This window comes from Bos javanicus, chromosome 29 (genome assembly GCF_032452875.1).
Source record: "Bos javanicus breed banteng chromosome 29, ARS-OSU_banteng_1.0, whole genome shotgun sequence".
NCBI classification, from domain to species: Eukaryota; Metazoa; Chordata; class Mammalia; order Artiodactyla; family Bovidae; genus Bos; species Bos javanicus.
Window position 1 is genome coordinate 35,921,223 of NC_083896.1, and position 26,111 is coordinate 35,947,333.

At 48.8% G+C, this 26,111-nt stretch overlaps 1 protein-coding gene and 1 pseudogene across 4 annotated transcripts in view; both read right to left on the reverse strand.

Moving 5' to 3' along the window:
- NTM (neurotrimin) overlaps window positions 1–24,828 on the reverse strand; it is a 973,298-nt gene extending 948,470 nt beyond the window's left edge. Inside the window, exon 1 of one of the 4 annotated variants that reach the window (XM_061406452.1) lies at window positions 24,443–24,828. In XM_061406452.1, coding sequence (XP_061262436.1) covers window positions 24,443–24,524 — 82 coding nt within the window. In that variant the 5' untranslated portion in view covers window positions 24,525–24,828. The remainder of the gene's footprint in view (window positions 1–24,442) is intronic. The other 3 variants (XM_061406449.1, XM_061406453.1, XM_061406454.1) reach the window with 3 other exon arrangements.
- LOC133241916 (U6atac minor spliceosomal RNA) lies at window positions 9,363–9,477 on the reverse strand (annotated as a pseudogene).
- Window positions 24,829–26,111: the final 1,283 nt, after the last annotated feature.

Genomic DNA, 26,111 nt, shown 5'->3' on the forward strand with positions numbered 1-26,111 from the left:
TGAAATGTGCTTTGCCTTTTCTTTTTATATTTACTCTCCAGCCTGCGAACAAGGGAGGGTCAGAGCCCGCATACAAATGGGCAGGAGAGAGACCCAGTGACCAGGAGGGGCTGGCAGGGGGCCCTGGCTCCTCCACTGTGCCCACAGCAGAGGGCCGGCACTCCAGTTCCTGTCCTGGAATGGTCTCGTCCAGCGAGCAGGCGCCGTCCTGATAAGACCCGCAGTGAGGGCTCAACGCAAGCTTTACGGACTCCACACATGCCATGAGGGCAGGTGTGGGGTTGAGTCTGTTTTGCTCACTGCTGCCTGATCAGAACCTACAGCAGCGCCTGGCTCATTGTGGCGCCCTGCCAGTATTTGTTGAATCGGGGCATGAAGGAGGGAGAGATGAACTAGTTTATCTGTGACTAGAATGCACAGCAAGGACCTCTGGAGGGGCCACATCCAGTGCAGACACCTGAGCCCGGCAGAGCCTTGGGCGATGGGTGTTCAGGTCCTGGGCACAGCCACTGGCTCTTCTTATCCCTGGAATACGAGGGTTCCAGCTTCCCCCAGCCCGTTCTTTGAAAACTCACTCAGATTCCTTGCATTTTGGAGTAGGCAGGGGACCCAGGGAGGTGCAGAGACCGAGCCAAAGTCACTCAGGTAAGTGTGTGAGCTCCAGCATGGGTCCCTCCTAGAGTCCCCTCCCCTTCCCATCACCCTGCCTCTCTCCCACTCCCCACCATGACTTCCAGATTGTTGGCAAAAGCAATCTCAGCCAACTGGCCCTGCACCTCTGCATCCCAGAATGCTGGAGCCTGGGGATGTGTGGGTCTCCCAGCTCGACGTGCCCAGTGCCTGGGTTTAGGTGATCACCTGTGGTGGAAGAGGGAGGCAGACAGGGAGAGATCAGGAGAAGAAATGAAAGGGAAGAAGCCCAAGCTAGGATTTGGAAGAATGGGTCATCCCTGGATGATGTTATATATTTTGTGTGTCGTTACTTTTCAAGGCTTTCCCTTGCAAGTCATTATTTCGACTGATTAGAAAGCGGTATTGAAAGACCTGCTTCTCTGGTACCGTTTTCCTCACATCCTATTAGTTGCAATACAATTACAAAGAATACATCAATTCCTGGCCTGCCCGCCGCCGCTGCCAGAGCCGCCTATTAAAAAGCGGCCTTATTAATGGAATTGTACATCTAGGATTAATCGGCTTGCGTGGGCCATTTACATTTCTCATTCCACAAGCACTTTTGTTTGCTTAATAGGCTGAAGGAGGTAGGAAATGACACAACAAAAGCCTCTCCCAATTGCCACGGGTATCACTGGGGGATGTAATATCCCCTCCTCCTCTCATCCTGAAGTGCCGCCCAGGGATAAGATCTGGCGCATGCTGCTGGGGAGATGCGGGGCGGCAGCCAAAGCATGATCAGTGGGGAGGGGATTGCGGGGGGCGGGGGAGGCCTGGTCCAAGGAGGTGTGCAAGCTCTGACGAAGGAGATACAGTCAGAGACTCACATACAGGGAGGTAGAGGGTGAGGGAAGGTCCAGGAGAGCGGGGTCCAGGCAGGGTGACCAGCTGCGGGCCCAGCATTCACGAGATGGATGTACCCTACCTTCACCACGAATGGCTCCTGCTCACCTGGTCGGCTCCCTCCGTCCACACGGTCCTCCATCATCACCCACCCATGGCTCAGGTGCTGTAGCTCAAGTCACTCCTCTCCTGGGCTGAGCAAAGCAGTTTCAACCGAGAGGGAGTGTGGGGCCAGTGGAGGAGGCCACACATGTCCTCTGCTCTTCCTTTCTTTCATTGCTTGGAGGCCTCAGGACTGACCGCTTGGGCTTCTCTCCAGGACTTTGGGGAGGAGAGTTGAGAGCATCACGGCAGAGTTCTTGAGTTCACTAGATTCCGAGAGCCCAGCTAAGAGGCTGCTGTCTGTAGCTGTGTCTGTTGAGCAGTCCCAGAGATACCGGCCACCTGAGTGGGCCAACATGACGGCAGGGGAGTGGTGCTGAGATGGAGCAAATGGAGTAGGGGTGGCCCAGTTCCCCCAGCTCCATCAGACTCTCTAGAGAATGTGGAAACTACACCCTTACCCAGGCAGGTGCAATTACCCCCGGCACATCCTGCCTACAGGGAGTTTCCCGGGACATCAGAGAGAGGTTAGGACACCCCAGGGAAAAGTCACTCAAAAATCACAGACCTTGAACCTTTTCAGCAAACCCTGTCCCCAGAGAATCTGGCCTGTGCCGAGCAGAAGCAGGTCTGGGATGAGAGGGACATGCGGTATGTGGGTTCGGCACTGATGGGGCTTCAGCGTTGAGCCACAGAGGAGTCCAGTCTGGAGATGGACAGAGAGTGGACCTCCTCTCTGGGTGGAAGCCACACTTCCCAGCTGGGGCCAGGTGCCTACCTGCCCACCCTCTCCTCGTGTCCTCTCTTCCACTTGCTCTCACAGGCTTATCCTTTCAACGATGATGCTTTATTGAATTTGCTTCTCTTTTTGTCTCTGGCCAGCTGGCTTCCCCCATGACCCACGGAGGTCCGTGCAGGTCAAACATGATGGACAGCTGAGGCATATGAAGCCCCAGACCCCTTCCAAGCCAGGCGCTCTGGTCAGAGAGAGGGCTCCGGTCTCCAATGGTGTTACCGTAGCAGCAGGGTCCATGATGGTGAAGCGCTGTAATATAGTATGACTTTGTGCCTTAATGAAATTTTTTCTAGACCACTAGGAAAAAAAGACTCCATTAACCACACTACAAAGGCCTCTACTTATTAGTATTTTAGAACAGTGGCACAACATTTCGTGAATCTAATTACTGCTGACAAATATGAAAATTGAAATCAAAGTTGAATTTTCAGCTACTGTGCCTCGTATGCCAGCCTTCTCTGACTCTGACTATTGCATCAATACATTTATTCTTCCAGTCGTTTCAGCAGAAGATGGGTGATTTTCCGTCTCCCTGCTGCTGCTCACTTCCCTCGCCCACCACCAGTCCCCACACCCTCCCCGGCTAGGACCCTCTGTATTTTGAAGCATTAAATCTGACATATTCATCTTGGTGGCCAGCCCAAGCTAACTAACTTCATGTTTACCTGTCACAGACGCAGCAATGGGCTAAGCTGAGAAAGCCTCTTCCCTCTACCCGTTTCTCCTCCCACCCCCAATCCTAGCCTTCTTTTTTTCAGATAAAAGTCATTTGACTGATTTCAAATTCCTCGTGATATCAGGACCAAAAAAAAAAAAGGGACTTGTCAACACCTTTCTTTCTTTCCCCTATTAAGCACACTGTAAAAATCAATGCCTTTGTCACTTCACTCTGCTTGCGAGAATGTTTAATGGATGTCAAGGGAGCTAATGATCGCTGGTAGAAAATTCATTTTAGATTTGCTATTTATAAAGTGCTCAGTGCTCAGGTGGGAAATTAACATGAGGCAAGGAGCCGGCTGGGTGGGGGAGGTGGGAGGCCAAGCGGGGCCCTGCCAGGCTGGCAGGCGCTTTGTGTGGGCGGCACCCAAGGGCTTCTTCGGGCAGAGGATGCTAGTGTCAGAGGTGCTGTGGGGCTTCGGTACAAAGAGCACAGGCTCTGGAAACATCCAGACCCCGTGATCTGACCTTTTGGAGCCAAAATTTTTGTCAGTGATAAAATCCTATCTTGCAAAACGCGGCTCACAAGTTGTAGAAAAGGATTAAATAAAATATTACACATAAAACATTCACTGGTGACTGGCACCGAGGACTGGGATGTGTTTGATAGATGTTTCATTTTTTTCCCCACAGCCCCAAAGGCCCAGGAGGGGACCGGGACAGGGGATGGTGAGCACAGAATTGCTCCGGGATCTGAAACTGGCCAGGGCTGCACTCGAAGACAAGCCTGCCGAAGAAGGACAAACCTGCCTCACCTGCCCATACCACGGCCCCCGCGTGAGCACAGTAGTCCCTGGTTCTCAGACTTCAACAACAGTGAGCATCAGAGTCACCTGGAGGGCTTCTTAAGCCACACAACAGCTGGGCCTCATTAGCTTCAGCATTTTTGAGGGTCTAGACCAGGGGTCCCCAATCCTCTGGGCATCAGGGACCGGTTTAAGGTAAGATAATTTTTCCATGGACCCAGGTGGGGGAGGGTGGTTTGGGGATGATTCAAAGCACATTACATTTATTCTGCTCTCCATTTCTATTATTATTACATCAGCTCCACCTCGGATCATCAGGCGTTAGATCCCGGAGATTGGGGACCCCTGGTCTAGAAGTCTGGGGTGGGGCCCCAGAACTAGCATTTCTGGCAAGTGCCCAGGTGGTGCTGACCACACTCAGAACCACCGTGATGGCCCTGCAAAGGGAACAGTTTCCTGAAAGACAGTGTGAAGCCACCGCCCAAAGGGCACCTCCTGAATGGCAAGTGGTCCCCGCCTGCCCGACCCCTGCCCCTCAAGCCAGTCTGGGACTCAGAAATGTCCAGCAAATCAGTGAAGGCCAGTTCAATTCCTCCCAAAGTTTACCTTGCTGGTGAAGCAGAAGAGCCAGGCGCTGGGTTCATGTTCTCATTTGCATCAACACAAGCCAAGCCTCGGTCTCCCCTCTGGGTGGCTGGTGCCTCAGGGGCTGAGTGGGTCAGCCCCCAACCCTCCAGCCCTCCAAGGCTGTCTCAGTTGCACTTGGCATTCCAGGTCCAAAAGCTCTGGGCTGCCCCTCACCTTGCTTCTAGTCTTCTCTTCCTGGCCTTCCCTTGGACACTTCTCTGTTCTATTTGGATTAACTGCAAATCTCCTTTGATTACTCGCTGTGTTGAAACAGACATCCTGTTGCCACGTGTTTGATGACTGAGTCCCGGGGGAGTTCCTATTTGCAAGGCAGCCAGTTACGGTGCACTCGGCCTTACACATACTCCTCGAGCTGCTAATTCATTGTCTAAGAAGTTGCTTTTCAGTTTTCTGATTTTTCAATAATAGGCTTCTCACCAAGCCCTTAAGCTCCAGAAATAAGCCTAAAACTACTTTTCCAGTCATTTACATAAACACCAGTGATCGGGAAGGGAGAAAAACGAACTAGTTTTGCATGTTATTCCTAAGGCTCTGGAAGCCTCTATGGACAGCCTGTCAAGGCTGCAGGTCTGGAAAAGTGCGCTGGAAAGCTTGCGGCTCCCAGAAAGCCTGACACCCCGGCAAATGATAAATCCTGAAATTTCTCCTGACGCCCTGGCTGCCGCTTTGCGGAGCTGGGCGGATATTCTGGGCACCAGCAAATTGTTCTGTCAGCACACGGCTCCCTCAGCTACATCCTGTTAGGAAGCCCGTCTTTCATCCCCCAGTCTCTGCACCACAACCCCACCCTATGAGGCTGCATCTTGCCACCTGGGGCAGGTAAACCAGTGGCTGCAGAAAAGCTGCCCAGAGGCAGGGCCCCGAGGGACGGAATTCGGTCTCCCTGCAGCTGGCCCCGCGTTCTGTTGTGGGATTGTGGGTTCGGGGGGTGGACCATAGTAGGTGCTCAGTTTGCTCAACTGAGAAGAGGGACTTCCTGGCACGTGGGCCACTTTGAACCACCATCTGTTTTTCTATTTCTCTTTCTTTCCCAAATGTGGATTTTATATATAATCCAATGAGCCAGAAAGAGAAGCCATCTCTTTTCTCCCCACTGCCAAACTACATACCTCCCCATTAAAAAGAAGAGAAGCCAAGAAAACTTTTACCTTTTAGACTCTTAATTCTGATCTGGCCATTTTCCTGAGGTCTAAGATGTATGGACAAGAGGCAGGTGTCTGATGAACATGGCACAAAACCAAGATGCCCCCTTCAATGTGAATTTCAGATCAACAGCAAATAAGTTTTAATATAAGTATGTGCTATGCATAATTAAAAGTTAGGCATCACTTATCTGGAAATAAGTGGGGTGTCCTGGATTTTTATCTACTAAGGCTGGCAACCCAAAAGGAAATTCTTATTAGTTTACATATTCCTATTGACTTGCCTGGTGGCTCAGATGGTAAAGAATCCTCCTGCAATGCAGGAGACCTGGGTTCAATCCCCTGGTCAGGAAGATCTCCTAGAGAAGTGTGGTTACGCACTCCAGTATTCTTGCCTGGAGAATCCCCATGGACAGAGGAGCCTGACGGGTTACAGTCCATGGGTTGCAAAGAGTCAGACACAACTGAGTGACTAACATTCATTCACTCACTATAGCTTTCGTACCGCCAAGTCTGCTTTGTCTGCAGGTTCTTTCCTAAGGTGGGAATATTCCAGAGAAACTGAGACCCTTCCCCTGAGGCCCCAGCAGGCCCCAGGGGAGTCCTTCCTTCCTATCAGAGTTCCTCACCTGTGCTGCACGACTGCCTGACGTCAGAGGTTCTCAACATTTAGGGTGACTCACCCATCTGAGGGGCTTCTCCAGACACAGGTAGCTGCCTTTTCAGAAAGCCCCAGACTTTCTGATTCAGGGACCAAGATTGGACCAGACATAATAGATGCCTGGGCTACAAGGCTGACTCCTAACAAGGAAACTGCCAAGAGGGATACTCTGTGGGTAGAATTGGTGAATCTGAGCAGATCTCAAAAACCCTTTGTTCTTCTTTTCCAGCCTTTTAAACTCTGTTCCTGGCTGTCTTCTGTCTGCCCCTCTCAACATTGGCACAAGTGTGTGCAGGCTTCACAGTGTTGACCTCTCCGTAAGGACATCCCTGGGCTGAGAGCTTTGCAGGGTCACTGCGATGTGGAAAGGCGTCAGCTCCCAGATCAGTGTGCAGGGTCAATTTCCAGGGTCAGTTTCCAAGTCAGTGTGCAGGGTCAGTGTCTGGGTCAGTGGGGCTGGAGGGCAGCAAGAGAAAGTCTCTGAGAGACAGAGCAGGACCCAGGCTGGGCAGAGGGGGAAGGGCTGCCTGTGCCAAGTTAAGGAACTTGGGCTTTATCTTGAGAGCTGCAGGCAGTTAATGGAGATTTTCAGTAAAGCACTCAAATGGCTAAATTTGTTTTTGTAGCAAGATAATCAGTAATGGGCAAGATGGAGGGATGCAGACTGGTATAGGAGACCCGTTCAGTGGCAACAGTAGTCCTGTGAGCAATGATGGCAGCCTGAGCTGGCACTGGAGACAAAGGGAAGGTCAGAAACAGAATGGAAGCCAGTGGTGAGAGACTGTGGGGGAGGAGGGGAGGGGAGGGGCGTGCACATGCCGTCATGGGGAGAAACAGCCACGTGTTCCTTCTGAACACGTGCACTGTTCAGAAACCTCCTAGGGTCCCTGGCTTTACTTTTTCAGTATGAATGGAGAGACGAATTTCAGAAGATAATCCACATAAACATGAAAACTACATTTCAACAAAGTTTAAATATCCCATTTACAGTTGAGGTAAATAAAGCCTTTAGGGAAAAAACAAAACAAAAACCCTCAGTTTCTAAAGGCAGAGTTAACAATGGAACTGCGATGAGAAAAGAAATTTTTGATTGGTGTGGAGATCAAGAAATATATTTTACATGGATAGGCTCTGCAAACTGTAAACGCAAAACTCTATCTCCATAATTCCTTACAGAGTTCATGTGAGAACTGAGTTGGAGATGAGTTTTGACCGCATTTGGGAGAAAGTCGTGTATCTCCTCAACGATGGGGTAAGAGATGGAAAAGACGGTGAGAGTAGATCATATCGTATCTTACAAATCCGGAGAAAAGAGGATCAAAGCTAACATTTCACAGTAACATAAATGGAGCATGACATTTAAAAATTATGAATCACTATACTGTACACCTGTAACATATAATATTGTACTTCAACAATGCTTCAGTAAAAACAATAATAATAACAATAATTTTAAAATCCAGAGAAAAAAGAATGCCATGAGGAAAGGTGTGATTAATACTATGTGGAATCCCTCTGATTCTCTAGCCAGTTCTCTCCATGATTATTCACACAACTATTTTCAGTCCTTTTCTGTTTTCTGGGGAAAAAAATAGCCAGCCTATACAGTTATAGGCATACACAGGAAATTTATGTTCACGAGTGTGCACACATAAACCTACCATGGATTACACTCAGAGAAAATATAAGCTATCAGATGCAAACTTCTTCAACTTCCTGTCACTAAGTTTCAAAGTTTACCTGCATCCATACAGTACCACGGACTGCTAATCAGCTTTCGTTTTTCCATTTGTCTTTATTGTGGCAAAATACACATAAAATTTACCATTTCAACCACTTTCAAGTGTATGATTCTGTGGCATTAAGAACTTTCATGATGTTGTACAATCATAACCCCCATCTGTGTCCCCAGATCTCTCATCTTCCTAACAGAATCTCTGTACCCATGAAATAATAAACTCCCATTCCCACTCCTGGTAACTTCGATTCTACTTTTTGCCTATGAATTTCCTGTTCTAAGTACCTTATATAAGTTGCATCATACAATATTTGTCCTTTTGTGTCTGACATTTCACTTGGCATAATGTCTTCAAGGTTTTTCTATGTTGTCCAGGGGTCCCCAACCTTTTTAGCACCAGGAAGAAAGTGTTTGTTGAAAAGCAATTTTTCCACAGACCAGTTCGGGGTGGGGCATGGTATGGGGTTGATTCAACAGCATTACATTTATTGTGCACTTTATTTCCATTTCAGCTCCACCTCAGATCATCAGGCATTAGATCCCAGAGGCTGGGGACCCATGTTGTAGCCTGTGTCAGAATGTCACTCACTCATTTCCATAAGGCTGGATGACATCTCATTGTATGTACAGACCACATGTTGCTTATCCATCCCTCCCTGGAAAGGCACTTGGGTTTCTTCCGCTTTTGGTTAATGTGAATAATGCTGCTGTGAACATTGGCGTGCAAATATCTGTTTGCGTGTCTTCTTTCAAATTTTGGGGGTATATACGCCTAGAAGTGAAACTGCTGGATCATATGGTAATTCCATTTTTAATTTTTTGAGGAACCGAGATTTTTTGATTTTCCACAGTGACTGACCACTTTCCCTTCCCACCAGCAGTGCTGCTGCTGCTCCTGCTGCTGCGAAGTCCCTTCAGTCGTGTCCGACTCTGTGCGACCCCATAGACGGCAGCCCACCAGGCTCCCCCATCCCTGAGATTCTCCAGGCAAGAACACTGGAGTGGGTTGCCATTTCCTTCTCCAACGCATGAAAGTGAAAAGTGAAAGTGAAGTCGCTCAGTCGTGCCAGACTCTTAGCGACCCCATGGACTGCAGCCTACCCGGCTCCTCCATCCATGGGATTTTCCAGGCAAGAGTACTGGAGTGGGGTGCCATTGCCTTCTCCCACCAGCAGTGCACAAGTTTCCAATTCAGTTTCTCTATATTGTCACCATTTTTAAAAACTAAAAACCATCCTCATAGGTATTAAGTAGTATCAATTATGGTATTTGCATTTCCCTAAGGACCAGAGATGTTGCAAACCCATGGTTAGTTGCCGCAGAGTAAGTGGTAAGGCCTTAATCATGCACTTGTATGGGGGCCCCTCCGGTCCTTGTCAAGGGATGTTTAAACTTCTCCTTTCATAAGACATGAATTGGCTCCTAATATTCACCCTCCCCTTCTTCCATGGTCACAGGCCCATGAGTTTGCCTGGGCATGTGGTCCTCCAGAGTGGATGGTACCTTGCCCACACTGCCTTGCATCTCAGTGTGCCCGAGTGACTAAGCTCTGGCCCAGGGCTTGTGAGGAAGGACATTCTGTGATGGCCTCAAGGGAGGGAGCATCCTTGGGAGATGGTCCGTGTGTGCATTCTGCCCCTTATTCTTTCTCCTCTTCCATCCCATGGCCTGGCACAAGGATGCTGCCCTCTTAGACCTTGTACACTGGATCCAAACCATGGGAAGGGTGGGGTCCCTGAGTGTCCCTGAGGCTGGGAACACTGCACCAGCCAGGTACACAGAGGGGTGGTTTTGTAGCCAGAGAGAGACTTCTATCTTCTTTAAACCACTTTCACTGTGTGGTTGTCATTTCTGTCTGAACCCAAAGGTCATGGATATTTTCAAATATGTGGTTCCTTCCTTACTTTTAATAGTAATGATGCTGTTTTTTTCCTTCTCTGCAAGTCCCATTTTTCTTCCTATGCTCAAGATTTGCCCACCCAGCCCCACTTTCCTCCAGGGCCCTCACCTGGGTATCCACCTCCTATCTCCCCTCCACCCTCCCTTTACCAGCCCCGCCCACCAGCATTCAAATCTGTTTTCCAAAAGCAACAAACTTCTCTCCAACTACAATTCCCATGGGTGTCACAACTTTATCTCCTTTAAAAAAAAAAAAAAAAACTTAAATAATCATCCACATGTTTTATTCTTATCCCACTTGATCCCTACACTATGTCTCCACCCCCAAAGACTGTTTTCCCAAGAGAATAGAAGATATTCTTGCCTCTAAGTCTGATCTTAGTTGATCCTCAGCAATATTGATGTGGTGGCTAAGGCTCCTGCCTGCCCCAAACACACATCCTCTAACCTCAATGTCATCACACTCTCCTGGTTTTTCTCTCGTGCTCTGGCCCCTACTTGTCATTTTTTTCCCCAAGATCTCTTCCCTTCCTGATCCTTAAATCCTGGATGTCTGCCCCATTTCTCATCATCTCCCTTCCTGGGTAATCCATTGTGTCTGTGTCAAAGACCCTCTTTGTTCAAGCTCAGGTATCTTCCAGAGTTCCAGATTCATCCAGCTAACTTCATATCAGAGAGCTCTGTGTATAGCAATAAAACCATCGAGACCCAAATTGCTTTCGTCACACCCTCCCTAAAACCTGCCTGTGTCCTATTTACCCAGATATGAGAAGTCCTCTCCAATTTTGCTTTCTCGTGCATCATTGTTTTTTCTCTCCATCTCCAGGTCCTATCCTTTAAGTCAGCAGAGTCCCCACATTTTTGGCACTGACACTGGTTTTGTGGAAGACAAGTTTCCCATAGATGGGGGACAGTATATTTCAGGCAGCAATGTGAGCTATGGAGAGCAATGGGGAACTGAAGATGAAGCTTTGCTGTCTCTCCCATCACTCACCTCCTGCTGTGTGGCCAGTTCCTGACCAGCCATGGACCTTGGACAGGTAGCTGTCAGTGGCCTTGGGGGTTGGGGACCCCTGCTCTAAGTCCATGACGCTTGAATACCCACATCTCCTTGTCTCTGTCAGTCTCACCTGGTTAACTCATGCCTGCTTGGTTGCCACATCCTCTAGTCTTTTAATTCATTCCCACACTGCAACTGGAGTAACATTTTAACATTTTTAAGTAACCTAAATAATGTTATTTATCAATTATCACTGCAAGCTTAATCATGCTGCTCTCTGGCACACAACCCTTTCTTCCCTCAGAATAAAATCTTTAACAAGAACCATAAAGCCACTCAAGGTGTGACTTGTGACTACTTCTCTAACTGCACCCCTTGTCTTTCTACCTACAAGCTGCCTCCACCCCCGCTCTATCCCAGGAAACTACACCAACACACTCAGTCTAGCCAGATTGGTACCGGATTCCTAAATTCCTAGCATACTCTCCTATTTCTAGGATTTGGCATATGCCGATTCCTTTGCTTGTAATACTTCTATCTGCTCTTACTTGGTTGAATCTAGTAACATTTGTGTCTCAGCTTTAGCATCTCTTCCTTCTAGAAGAGTTCTCTGACCTGAAAAATCTCGATGTGGCAATGGCAAACAAGACTTGCTTTCATGCCAACACTTACCATGTTGTCTTGAATTGTTTTTCTTGACTGAATGTGAGAACTAGGACTTATTGTTTATGGCTAGCACACAGTGGGGTCTGAATAAATCACTCTGGAGTAGTTGAACTAAAAATGTAAGTAAGAACTCCGCTATACTCTTGAATCTATGATTTTGCTGTTTTTTAATCATTCACCTTGGCGATGTGGACATGAAAGTTTATATCACTTGGAAATGACAGGAAACTAATGGTGACAGCTCATCAGAATACAAAAATAGCCTCAGTGGATTTAAATAATGGACCCACATGCAATGAAATTTCAAACACATAAAAGCAAGGATGGGAGAGGTCGTGAATAACAGCAATTTAGACAGGGGAATGAGTGCAACTTCAATGAGCAATAGAGTGGAATATCTGAACAAGAAAAGAAATGAGTGTAATAATAAAGTGGTCTGATGTATAAAGTCCAAAGTGTAGTAGGCAATAACCCACTCCCCACTTTGCCAATCAAACTACAGCAGGAACAATCTGCTAATGTCTTTTAGTGACTCATCATCAAACTGGAACATTCTTAGAAGATAGCGATCACAATGATTAGTGGTTTAGAAGTTACACATGATAATGGTGATAAGGAACTAAGAATGTCAAGATAAGATAACTAGGGTCCATCACAGTCTTCTCTAGAAGGAAATTGGATCGCACAATATTACTGGTACTTTGAGTGGCTCTAACTCAATTACGTCAAGGCTGTATATTGTCACCCTGCTTATTTAACTTCTATGCTGAGTACATCATGAGAAGTGCTGGGCTGGAAGAAGCACAAGCTGGAATCAAGATTGCTGGGAGAAATATCAATAACCTCAGATATGCAGATGACAACAGCCTTATGGCAGAAAATGAAGAGGAACTAAAAAGCCTCTTGATGAAAGTGAAAGAGGAGAGTGAAAAAGTTGGCTTAAAGTTCAACATTCAGAAAACTAAGATCATGTCATCTGGTCCCATCACTTCATGGGAAATAGATGGGGCAACAGTGTCAGACTTTATTTTTGGGGGCTCCAAAATCACTGTAGATGGTGACTGCAGCCATGAAATTAAAAGATGCTTACTCCTTGGAAGGAAAGTGATGACCAACCTAGATAGTATATTGAAAAGCAGAGATATGACTTTGCCAACAAAGGTCCGTCTAGTGAAGGCTATGGTTTTTCCAGTGGTCATGTATGGATGTGAAAGTTGGACTGTGAGTGCCGAAGAATTGATGCTTTTGAACTGTGGTGTTGGAGAAGACTCTTGAGAGTCCCTTGGACTGCAAGGAGATCCGACCAGTCCATTCTGAAGGAGATCAGCCCTGGGATTTCTTTGGAAGGAATGATGCTGAAGCTGAAACTCCAATACTTTGGCCACCTCATGCGAAGAGTTGACTCATTGGAAAAGACTCTGATGCTGGGAGGAACTGGGGGCAGGAGGAAAAGGGGATGACAGAGGATGAGATGGCTGGATGGCATCACCGACTTGATGGACATGAGTTTGAGTAAACTCCGGGAGTTGGTGATGGACAGAAAGGCCTGGCATGCTGTGATTCATGGGGTTGCAAAGAGTCGGACACGACTGAGCAACTGAACTGAACTGAACTGGCATAAGTCAGAAAGAGGCACATTTTTGCTCCATGTAGATTTACTAGGATTGTATTCAGCTACAAGTAATGGAATCCTAATTATATGGAAATATTTTCCATAAATAATAAGTGTGGAAATACATATTGCACAGCTGGCATGACTGCTATGTTATCTTGAACTTGGGGTCCTTCTGTTAGACGGAGCCATGTGAAATTGTTTCTATCCAACTATCTTTGATTTACTCAAACAGCAAATTCATTTAGTTCAACCTAAGAGCTTCCTGTTTTGCCATTCTGGTTGTAAGTGTTTTTTTAATTTTTTTTTTTTTTTGCCTTTCTGTTTGCAGGTTGGTTCCTGGGCCCCCAGATAGTATGCCAGTCTCTCAGTCAAGAAAAGCTGTGGGAGTGGTAGGGTTCACAAAGCACAGGCTTCTTGAGTGCAGTCCTCAAACTGCCACCCGGGAAACTTCCGCCTGCTTTCCATTGGCCTGACTCACATGGCATGACTCCTCGGCTCTAAGCAAATCTCAGAGGTGCGTATTATAAACAAGCATACTGCTGTCCTGAACAAATTTAGAACACTGTGTATAAAGAGAAAGGGTAGAATTTATACTGAGCAGTATTTTCTTGCAGAGTTTATCTACTCTGAAACGGGGGCTGGTGTCAGTTATTCTCAGCTGTATCTGCACTGAAAGTCCTAAGTGTTTCAAAGTAGAGATGACCTCACCCCATTCTGATCCATATACTGAGATTTTTTTGTGAGTTGAACCTGGGCTTCTAACAATCTCCACAGGTGATTCGGATAGACAGCCAGAACCAGGACCACAACTCAGACAGCATCTGCTCTCTGGGGGTCCTGGAGCTGGACCCAGGAATTAGTCAACATTATTCAGGTGGGAGACCAGGCAAATTCCAAAGTACCTCCCACAACTCTAGAAAGTCTGTGAAAAGTTTCCAGACTTGGTGATTAAACTATTTTAGCCTTGGACAAGGCTTCGGCAGTGCCAGAAAGTGATGAAAAAGTGGTGATAAGGCATTCAAATCCTTCTGTTAAGAAGTTTTGAGGAAGGAAAGAGAAATATAGAACGATTATTCTTGTTTTCAGAATTGACAAAACGGCTTATTGAACTACAGTTGTCTTTGCATCACCAATTGCACTGAGAAAAAAGGCTGTCAATTAATCTTGCTGTGCCTGGGTCAGGTCTCCTCTGGCTGTTTAGAAGACAGTCAAATGCCCCCGGGGTAGGGAGTGGCGAAGGAGGAGGCAGAGTAGGTTTGAAGAAGTGGGTAAGAAGCACTTACCTCTTCACCTTCTCTAGATAAAGAAAACCCACCAGTCACTCTCCTCTTGTCTTAGGTCTGAGTTTCCCTTGCCCTCTGATGCCACCTCAGAGAGCAGCCCCCTCTTCCAGGCTTCTGACCAGCTGACCTCTAGAGGGACCAATTTCTGCTCTTGGGTGAGTTTAGCCAGGAAGAATGAGAGCTCATTTCCGCTACCTGTGTACCTATAACATCTGGTTTATGGCTGGTGATCGCCAGCAGGGGTGACTGATGTGTGTAGTTTCATATTCAGAGTCTCAAAGAGGTCTTGTCAGAGGAGGAGATGAGTTGAATCTGATAAACAGACTTCAGAAAAGGGTAAGTTCCAAGGTCAGGTTGTTGTGTGAACAGTATGACACAGTCATCGGAGAAGGAAGGGGTAATTATAGCTCACCCAGATTCTACAGGGTTCTCTGGCTCCTGATAAACCTAAGGGCACTTCTCTGTCTCTTTCTCTCCCCCTTCTGTTTTATCCATAAACACTGATCAGCTGTGTGCCAGGTACTAGGCTAGGTGCGCTGGCACACAGGCAGTCCCAGACCTCCAGGGGCTCACTGTCCACTGACAGAGACAGAGGTGTCAGCAGGGAACCACACAACTCGCAATAGATGCAAAGACCAAAGGACGCGCCAGAGCCGTGGGGGGCAGAAAAGGAGGCAGTATGAGCTTCGGAGAGACGCTGAGCCAGGAGTTCTGTCTTGAATCATAGCAAGTTTTTGCCAGGTGGACAGGACAGCCATCAGTAGAGGGAGCAGGCACACACCAGGAGGAAGCTGCAGCAAAGCCCTAGGAATTCAGGGAACCAGAGGACAAAGGGTTTGGAGAGAGGCTGGCACCCCCGGCTCATGCCTTTTCAGAGAGCAGAGATTTCATTTTATCTGGATTTAGAATCAGGTGAGGCTACATTCTATAATACTCAAAGCACACGGGGAAGAGATTTACCTTAAGAAGAAAACAGCATAACCAGAATAATTTTAGGAAAGGGCCATCGGCATGCTTTCTATGAATGATGATACAGAAAACAGGAGAAAAGCTTGGAATATTTAACTTAGGGAGAAGGGGAGGGAATCGTGTTTTCAAATATTTGAAGAAAAGTCATGTCGAAGAAAAACCAGTCTCGTCCTGTGGGTAGTAGTATTAGCAGCACTTGTAATACTATAGGTGATATTTATTGAGAGCTTATTGTGTGCCAGGCAGTGTTCTGAGCACTTTCTCTGCAGTAACTTATGTAATCCTTACACCAGCCTTAAACCTAAGTCTCAGAATTAGCTCTGTTTTGTACAAGAGGGAACTGAATTGCCCTCAGAGGTTGATTAAATCGCCAAAAGTTTCAGCCTAGAAAGTGGCAGAGCCAAAGCTTGGGCCCAGACCATCCAACGACTATGCTGTGTTTCCTCTCCAGATCGAGAACAAGGGGCTGGAATCAATAAGAGGACAGATTCTTCTCCTTTGTCTCCCTGTCTTCCTGATCAGTCAGATGCAGTAGCTCTGGAGAGAGGCAAGTTCCCCTACACTGGAGACAGAAGTGAGGGGACCACTGCAGCTGCACCACTGGGATGTTAGAGCTCCAACAGAGCGATTGAAATAAACCATCATGAAAGTCTCTCTGGGCCTGAGCTGGTTGTGACTCTGCCTGGCTGACACAGCAGTGGAAACACTTCGTGAGTTACCCAGGGACTGTACTTGGCACAAATCCGCAAGGTAGCTCTGCTCCCCCTGTGCCGTCTGCTCCTGCTGACTCCATCAAAACAGGCATGCTTTCCCTCCTGCCTGCGCTGCAGGGTCTGACCTGGCTGGGAGGCAAGAGCCAGCCTCCCTCAGCCTAACACAGTAGCTGCCAAACTGCCATTGGGGTTCTGAGCACGGAGCCTTTGTTGCCAGTGAGAAGGAGAGAGATGGAAGCAGCAGGCTGGGTAGCCGGTTCCTGGGGAGTGAGCAGGAGTGGAGGCCAGGAGAGAGAGATGGAAATCTTCACACTTATGAATGGAGCTTCTGCCAAGACCCACCATCACTTAGCTCGTGCTAAATCAGGCTCCAACACATCCATTCTTGACCCACATTCACACATTCCAAGGCTCCGGAATTTCTCCTATGGGATCGATCATTCTCATTCCTGAGTCCCCCTACCTGAAATGCTGTGGCTCGTTTGTCCTTCCCTCCCACCTGAAGGATGCCTTCTAGACGAGAAACACAGGCACGTGTGGATACGTGATAGTGTGTATGATACAGTGTGCACTGTTTGTGTGCACACACACCATCACATGTTCCGACTGTGGTCGCCCGTATGTGGCTGTTTATATTCTTAGTTTCCTGCAAACAGACACTGCTTCTGAATGTTTTCTCCTAGCACCACTACCTTTCAAGTACTAGACTCAGAAAGGCTATTTGCAGAATTGCAAAATGTGGGACGTGAAACTGGAAAATCTTTGAGTCTAACCGCTTAATTTTAGAGATGAAGTGACAGAGGCTCCTAGAAGGGATGTGCCTTATCCCAGGTTGGAGAAAGTTTTCTGATAACCAAAGAGGTATGGCTTTCAAACCTGGCCATAGGTTGGAACCTCTTAGAGAGCACGGGAAAATATCAGAACATCTCACAAAGAGATGCTGATGTAAGCATTCTGGGATGGGGTCCAAGCATTGGCATTTTTATAAAGCTCCTCAGGTGATTCCATGGTAGAACAAATTTGAGGACCATTGGCTTAGAAAATGGGAGTATTGCAAACAAAGGCACATTGCACCTGTCTCATGAGGACCTCCTAACAGTAGAGGCAGATTGCTCCAGGTTGCTTGACTTGAAGAATCGTGGATCCACGAGAAAGGTACTTACCTGTACTTCTACAGGGGAAATGCTAAGAAGAGTCACCAGCACTATGGAAATGCAGACAAAAGCAGCCAGGTGAGTAACCCCCCTAAAGTGTTCAGAGGGCAACCACAACACACACTGTGAGCAGAAGGGAAGCTCGATTCTCTTTGGGTGCATACAGCTGAAAACACAAGCTGACGACTGAAAAAAGGCTATGTCCCAACCACAGTTATAGCATCAGAGAGCAAATGAATGATGACGCTTGTCTGTCATTCTAGGAACCCTAAATCAGGGTGTGATGAGTGGGTAGCAGAGAAGGAAATGGCAACCCACTCCCGTATTCTGGCCTGGAAATTCCCATGAACAGAAAAGACTGGTGGGCTCAGTGAATGACTGAGCACACGAGTAGGTAGCAAAGAAAGGGTTCTCAGAAAGGAGGTCATCTTAAGTCCACCCTAAAATAGGAAACCCTCAGGGTCCCATGAACTGAACTTGCCTCACCCTGATCAGTTGCCTCAGCAAACCCCACCGTGCCTGCGTAAGCACCCCCCCCCTTGCTGTCTTTGGCCATCCAGTTCTCTGCAGAAGGCAGGGTATGAAGGCGTTGGACAGGCCACTGGCAAGGGTGGCAGTGGTGCCAAGAACCAACCAATAACTTGAATGACAATGACAAGAGCCAATGGTCACCAAGCCAGCACCTCACAGCAGCTTTTGCTGCCACGTGCCAAGGGAGGGAGAATCACACACCCTGAGCCCTTCCGGCCAGGAGTCACAATGGAGCAACAGAGGTAGCACCTCTGACGTGATGAACCCAGAGCCTGGCTGTGCTTGCTCTCCCACGCTCCCTATCTAAAAACAAGCCTCCAGGATTGGTGTGCTCTTGCCACCCGTCGTAATATGCACAGGCAACTGTGCAAAAGACTATGCCACCCAGCACCCCTCCACCCCTACTTCTGATATTCCTGCTGGTTCTTCCCAACGTGATTAAAAAGGATGACAAATCAAATCAAATCTGGGAATTGTACTCTAGTTGGTTTGGTCACTGATATATTCCCAGCACCTACAACAATGCAGGGAACATAATAGGAACTCAATAAACACTCGCCAGGTGACTGAACCAATGCACAAGTAAACAACCAGATCTAGTCTGTGTTGAATTGGATTTTGGTGACACCACCAAGATGAAGCCAAGGAGGCACCGCTGGAGAGTGAATTTGAATGAGCTACTGAAGCCAAAACCAGTCCATCTTTTGAACAGTCCTTTATTACTGTAAAGGGCAATACTCTTCAAGAAGCCAAAAAAAAAAAAAAAAATCAAATTTAGTAACCTAAGATGTCGTTAGTAACAGAGCTGAAGAATGTGTTTTCCAATATTTGGTTTCTCAGCTTGACAGTCTCTCTTGAAATACTCTTTTCTCAGCAATGGAAATGTGAAGCGCTGTTGGTTTGTTTTGCAGTTTGCAAATGACTTACAGAGCTCTTCTGGCAGAGTTTCTGTTTTTCTTCTTGCAAATAAACAAAAGGCCATTTCTCTAATATGACTTAAGCGGGGGAGATTCTGTGATCTCCTGTCTTGGTTTGGGAAGGAAGAGAAAAGGAGGGGCAAGCAGAAAGATGAGGGAAGAAACTGGAACAAGTAGGGGGTACAAGTGGAACAGAAGCAGGAAAGAGGCAAAGGGAAAAGGGATGTGGAACCCTGGGGTATCAGACACGCAGCAGCTGAGGACGCTGCCTTCAGTGGGATCGCAGCCAACCTTACGGACATGAACTTCCCACTGGTTCCTTGGTCCCCGCCCCGCACCACCATTGCAGTCTATCAGCTGGGCTCCTGTGACCTGGGAGGACAGACCCCCCTCCCCCCTCTCCTAGGCAAGCCTACATGAGGCAGAGCAGCCCCTACCAGCTTGACCCAGATCTGTCAGCTGATCAATTATTTTTCCCACGGAGGAGAAGGAAAAATGAAAGGAAGAAAGAATAAGGGACCACGAGAAACAGAAAAGGGAGGGCAGAGAAGAGGGGGAGAGGGGGCAGAAAGAGGGAGGGAGGGAGAAGAGGGGAGAGAGGGAAGGAAAGGGACGGTGGAGGGACGCGCACATCTCTTCTACGGACGCTCCCGCAAGTTTAAGCTGCCATAGCAAGGGCAGGCTCAGTTCAGAAGGTTGCAGAAACACACACACATAAATACATAAAACATAAGCTCTAGAGGTTGCTGAACAAAATCAGTCAAAGCAGAGGATGGGGGCCTCTTCTTTCCACCCTTTGCCAGTCCAGCTTGCATCTGGTTTTTACTCTCTGAAACTCCTGGTTCCTCCCATATCCCCTCCCCCAGGGCCCCGCCCCTCTGCCATGGGCCCCGCCCCCTGACACCTCCTGGCTAATGTCTTCCTCCTACTAGGAAAGGGTGAGGAGGCGTGGTCCCGCGTGTTTCCTCTAAATCCCCTCTGGTCCTCTTCCACCGCGCACCCTCTAAGAGAAGGAGGGCCGAGCCACCGGGTTGGCGGAGGAGACACCCCGGAGGATGTGGTACCCAAGACACCATCGTACCTGCAGGCCATCGATTACCTTATTTTTGCATGTTTTCATTTTTTATGTGTAATTAGTTTTATTGAATTTCAAATGACTACAGACATAAAGTAAACATGTAACAAGCCAGTAGAGCAGAAAGGAAAGGAGCTGCGTAAATACCAGCAGGCTCAGCGTGGAGCTCCACTTAGCACCACATGTTTGCTGCGTTACAAGCATTAATGAGTCTTTACAACCCTTGGGGGAGTTGCTCCCCGGCCTGGCAGACAGGTGGGGAGACTTCCCAGAGGGAAGTATCGTCACCTACGGAAGTCATGGGGAACTTTGTGTTAGGATGTACCTGCTCCCCACCCAGCTGTGCTCAGGCCACCTGAAGCGATTGGAAATCAGTCAGACAGGCACGCCCATTACAGTGTTTGAAGGGTCCATAGGACCTCTGCTGAGGTTAAATATAAAGCAAAGTGGGTTTTTTTTTTTTTTTTTACACCTTCATCTTTCTAGTTGATGGGCAGGAGCAGGCCATGAGCTCCAGACATAAAATATCTGGAACAGAGACAAATCCTCGACACAATCATCCTCTCCGAAGGGTTTCCACCATAAGGAGAGAGTGAGAGCATCGCACATCATTCTTCCAGCATCTTCTTACATATGCAGGAATCACCTGTCCTGCAGGTCACCCCTTCTTAGGATGTCCAGAGAGCACACCTCATCCCGAGGGATAAAACGTGGCTGAAGCCAACACTGGTGTGACCCATCCATGACAAGCAGCTGGCCCCAGCCTGGGTTGCTGCACCTCAGGGCTGCCAGGGAGCAGGGGCAGATTCTCAGGGAGCTGCTAGGGACAGTGCCCTTGGAGCACTCAAGCAGGGAACAAGGAGAGGCCCTCCAGGGACACAGCTCCGCACCCTTCAGCCCCGTGCCACAAGAGAGGCCACTGAGAAACCACGGAAGTCAGGGGGAGAGGCCACAGCTGCGGAAAAGGGTTTCCAGGGCTCACTTCGGCTTTAAAAGTGATGAAAGGGAAGAGCCAGCCCTAGGACTAGCCTGAAACTGCCACCCGAGAGCCCCCCTGGCTGGGACTCTGCGCCCACTTCCATCCAATGCCCGGAGGGCAGTCCCAGGGTGTGAAGAGTGGAGGGAAGCTGCAGTTCTTATGCACTCCACGACTTGCCCGTGGCCCCCCTGCCTCCCCCATTGGAAGCTCCAAGTCTGGCAGCTGGCGTTCACTTTGTGAAGCTCCTCTGTCATCTCCCCTTAATTTTTTTTTTGGCCATGCTTCCAAGTGCCCACAATGCTTACTTACATCAGGCCCAGGAGCCCATCTCCCCAAACCGATTTTTCACTCTGCCAGTAAACATTGTTATGGTCTCATCTGTCACCCCCACTCCCCCCATCTCAGAAGCGTTGCCCAGCTCAGGCTGCGGCTGGCACCCAAGTGTTTGCTGTGAGTGGCAGGAACTTGGCCGATCCGCCCAGCTGAACCGTGTCCGTGTCGCCGGCGCTCAGAGAAAGAGAGGGGAACCCAGATCCATTTCCTCTCCCTTCCCCTCTGCCCTGCTGCTGTGTATGTGGGCAGGTAGTTGACATGGGATGTGAGTGAGGAGATGAGAGAAAATGAGAAAGGTAAGACAGGAATCTAGCCCAGCTCCTGGGAAGGTGTTGAAAGGAGCATTAATCCTTCGAAGGAGAAATGGTCGGGTTTCTGGAAAGAGAGAAGATGCCGTACACCAGCCATTCCTCTCTGAGCCTCTCCGTGGCAGGAGGTGGGCGGTGAGCTGAAAAGGACAGCGCCTCATCCAGGAGCTTCTCTGGCTCCAGGGCCGAGGAGGAGCTCTGGCTAATCAACCCCAGAGCGTCTTAGGGCCAGAGCCCCTGGGCGCTAATCACCCCCACCCTCTCCCTATCACTAATCAGGGCTGACTCCCTCCTCCTCTAAGCTGGATCATGGTGGCTGTGGAATGGGGTGAGGAGCAGGTCAGGGAGGGGTCCATCAACCACCCCTAGCCCCCAACACCTTTTCAAGAAGGCAAGAAGCCCAGGAAGTAAGGGCTCTAGGAAGAGCCAGCCTAAAACAAAAACAGAGAAGAAAAAAATTGCCTTAGAATGTGTACTGCATTCTAACTAGTCCCACCGGGTCAAGGCAATAGGGGTGGGTTATTGCAGGCAAGACCTGGCTGCCTGAGTAATTCTGTGAGTTTGAGAAGAGGTAACTGGCCCACCCCAGCTCCCATGCCCTGAAAGAGAAAACACACATCACCTTGGCTGGTCCAACTGCCACGTGGCTCGAGAGGGTGGGGGGTGGGTCTTGGGGGTCACTTTGCCTTAAAATTGGGCAGCCCGGTTCTTTTCTGACACATCGAAGCCTATTGAAAGCTGGTTCGAGGTGGATAGTGCAAGTAAGGCCATGATTCGTCTTAGGAAATTCAGGATTTGGTAGAATGTGAGGAGGGCTGGGGTAACCCAGTCACCCTTATCCCCACCCAAGATGGCAACAAGAGTGTACAATCAGAATTCCCGGGGGGGAGAACTTCGCACCCCCACTTTCTTCTCATCGGTTCGGGAATGATTCAAAGTATGAGCAAATATTATGCTTCCCTGCATTTATTTCTGATGAAAAAAAAAATCACGTATGCTAATTTATATGTAAATCCAGTATGGCCCTGGGGCTCCTGGCAAGCTGCCAGTGGGGCTGTGGATGGTGGAATTTTGGCAATTGTCTCCAGTCGGAGGTTAAAATGGAAGAGACTCAGACCTCAGGACGGATGGAAATGATGGAGGTCTTGGGACCTTCCCTGTCCCTTCCTCCGGACCCCTGACTCCACCCTGCCCCCATTTGGTTTACATTTCTGGGTTACATGATGGAAGCTGTTACTGGAGGTTGCCTGGCTCTGGGCTCAGTTTCCCCAGTGCCAGAGTTGGGGCCCTGATCTCACTGGGTGAGCCCCTGTTCACCCAAGTACAAGCAGGGGTGCGCGTGAACACACACACACACACACACACACACACACACACGCATGCTGCCTCTGCTCCATGTTATATAAGAGGAGTCAGTCAGGGCTGCCTCCACGTGGCCTCCTTCACGCTCACACCCACTGCCCCGTGGGGGAGGAGGGACACCCTGAGGCCCGTGCTCCCCACCCCCAAGGCTGGGAGCTGCAGGGCAAGGAGATCCCATACGATGGACTTCCTTGCATCCTTGCGGAGCCCTCCAGGGTCCCCTTCCCCGCTCTTTGAGCCCCAGCCGAGGGTTCGCAGGCATTTGATCCTTCCCAGCCTGGTCCTTCTGCCCACCTCCTGTGTGTCTGTGTGGACGCCTCTGCAACTCCGGCAAGGGGAGTCCCCAAAGACCACCCTCAGGGGGAACTCAAGGGACTAGTGACGGGGACCGCAAGAGCCCCGTACTGCAGTGGGGAAGGGAACCGGATGGGTGGGACTCCCCAGCCTTCTCCACCCCCGCCCACCGGGAGCCAACTTTCCTCTGGGGACGCAGCAGCCAGCACTGAGCTCCCAAGTGGGCTCCTGTGGGAGGCGGAGCTGGGCCACCCACCAGGGAAAGTTTCTCTGCCCACCTCAGTCACTGAGAACGCAGGGGTCTTAGGCGCACACCAGATCCTCAAAGGACAGGGCGGGCGGGGTGAGCAGGTGGGCAGGGAAAGCGGCTGCTGGGAGGTGGGAGCCTGCTGGGAGGTGGGAGCTGGGACAGAGCGCTGGGCCCCCCCAACCTCCGGTGCAGCGAGGGGAGTCCAGGTTGAAGTGGATTCCCACCCACCCCCAGCACAGCAGGACCACAACTCGGCAAGCCCGGCCCTGACTGCAGCCCAGAGGGCTCGGCTTCCCAGAGAAAGAAACAGAACGTTAGCATTCGACTCCTACCGCCTCTCTCCCTTCAACTTAGGACAGCTTTCCGGAATCTCAGAGCCTGCTTGCTCCCGCAGCCTCTTCTCTGCTTTTTAACCAACCCCCGCTGCTCTCCTCCACAAACACACCCCCAAACACACAGAAAACTAACCCGGCTGCCCAGCTCCACTGCAGACTGATTCAGCCCCTCAGAGCTGGCTTTCTGACCACAAAGCGTAGTTACCTGATTATGCCTAGCCTGCATTTTCCATTTGCTCCTTGCAGAAGCTTTGCAAGTTTACTGGTGGATAGATATTTAAAGTTTCCTCTCGAAATTTCTTCCCAGTACCACAAGCAACGCATTAGCTTCCCCGCCGCCCTCCGAATCCTTAATTCCCCGGCTTCCATGTGTCTCCATCCATCGTGTGTGTGCAAGAATGTACAGACAGCCAGGGGACCAGCACACAGCCACGTTACCAAACAGGAGCCCCAGACACACTTTACTTATGTACATACATCCCCCGCCCGTTCCCCTAGCAGCCAGAATCGATCAATACCCTTACAGCCTGGGAGGGAGGAGAACGTCCCAGCCATGCTGCTGGAACGCGAGCGAACGCTCTCTCCTCCACCTGCAAACCATACAGCAGAGCCGACTCGGAGAGTCTGCGAATCACCCACAGCACACTGTACAATTCCTGGGTCGGCTGCAGGCAGATCAATAGCAAGCTCTTACCTTGAAAGAGAAACAGAGCAGCCAGCGCCGTGAAGATTGCCCAAGAGATAGAATTGTGCATTTTTGCCTGGATGGTTTTCATGATTTTTTTTTCTTCTTTTTCTTCTTTTTTGTCAGGTTCGGTTTTCTCTTTCTTTCTTTCCTGACAGATTGCGTTGCTCTCGAGCTGGTGGAAGGAGGTTTAAATCCACTGTTTTGCTGAAGGACACCACAAGAAAGCCAAGGATGGGAGAGTGTGACTTCTCAGTAATTATCTCTCTTCATACTCTGGCACTGAGACACATCGTACAATCTGGCCCTGGACAGCCCTCCTACGAGCTGCAATCATTGGTTCTAATCCAAGGATTGACAGAGCTACAACACACGCGCGCGCGCGGGCACACACGCGCGCACACACACACACTCAGGAATCATTTACTGGGCAAATCAGGCTAGCTGATTAAAGAGACAGGAGCCTGGAGAGATGGCATGATAAATGTCACTTTGGCCCTTCTATATTGCCTTCATTTTTTAAACTGACAGTCTCAGAGCCCCAAACATCAAAAAATCCCTTTCCTCTGGCATTCCCTGGCCTCCTGAACTCAGATTCCCTTTACACTGGAAAAATCCCATAGCCAGCCACTGCTTACTAGAAATTTTAAAGGGACATTTTCATGCTTGGTGAAACTCGCAAAGATGAGTCAAATTTCATTTGCTGGTATTTATTTTCCTCTCCGATGAAAATATCATTCAGTGACAGATTTTCTCTCTCTCTCTCATCTTTCACCTTTTCCAATCAATCTCCTATTTCATTGCTTGGAAAATAGTAAATAACTTTTTATTTTCTTCTCCTGTCACTCCTGTTCCAGAATACCAGCATTACACCTATATTTCATTCACTTAATTTATTTCCTGAAGTCATCCATGTGCATATGATAACATGAAAAGGGAGAGGGGTCCTGAGATTTGAGGACTGCAGTCTGCACATGAAGAAGCTTCTCCAAGAGGGAGCAGGGGAGGAGTTTATTCTGTGTGTCTCGGGCAACCTACATGCATGGCAACGAATAATGTAAGTGCTTGGAGCTTATTTAAACTGCAGCAAGACAGACTTAGGTTAGACACACTGATGAACTTTCCAGATATAGACTTTGTGTGTGGTTACCAAACGTCCTCAGAGAGCTGCAGATATGCACGTCCTTGATGATGGATACACAATAACTCGGACAGAGATAATCTAACAGATGTGAGGACTTTTTGAGAGATCGTCTAAGGGCCATGAAAATTGACCATCTAGTTTGTGGTTTTTCTCTTATTGGAAGCAATTTTTATAATGTGAACAAAAATTCTGGAAAACTTAGCTGGTTCTCACCACCTTCCTTAGCTGATTCTGATATATCTGGTACCATCATGATGCCTCAACCCACATATTTTTGAAATGCTTCTTTCAGATTTCCACAGTAATTATTATACTTCCTTATAAACCCCATAATAATGTTAGTGTATATATCCCCGAGCTGCATAGAGTGAAAGTAGATACTGAGTGCACAGGTGAACTGGAAACAGCACTGCCGTTTTACACAAGCCCCAGAGGCACTGCTCACCCTGGGTTGTGTGTGAAGGAGAGCGCCCCCTGCAGGTGTTCAGCCAGGCAACTCCGAGGGGACGGAGCATCGAGGTCTGGATATTGGAT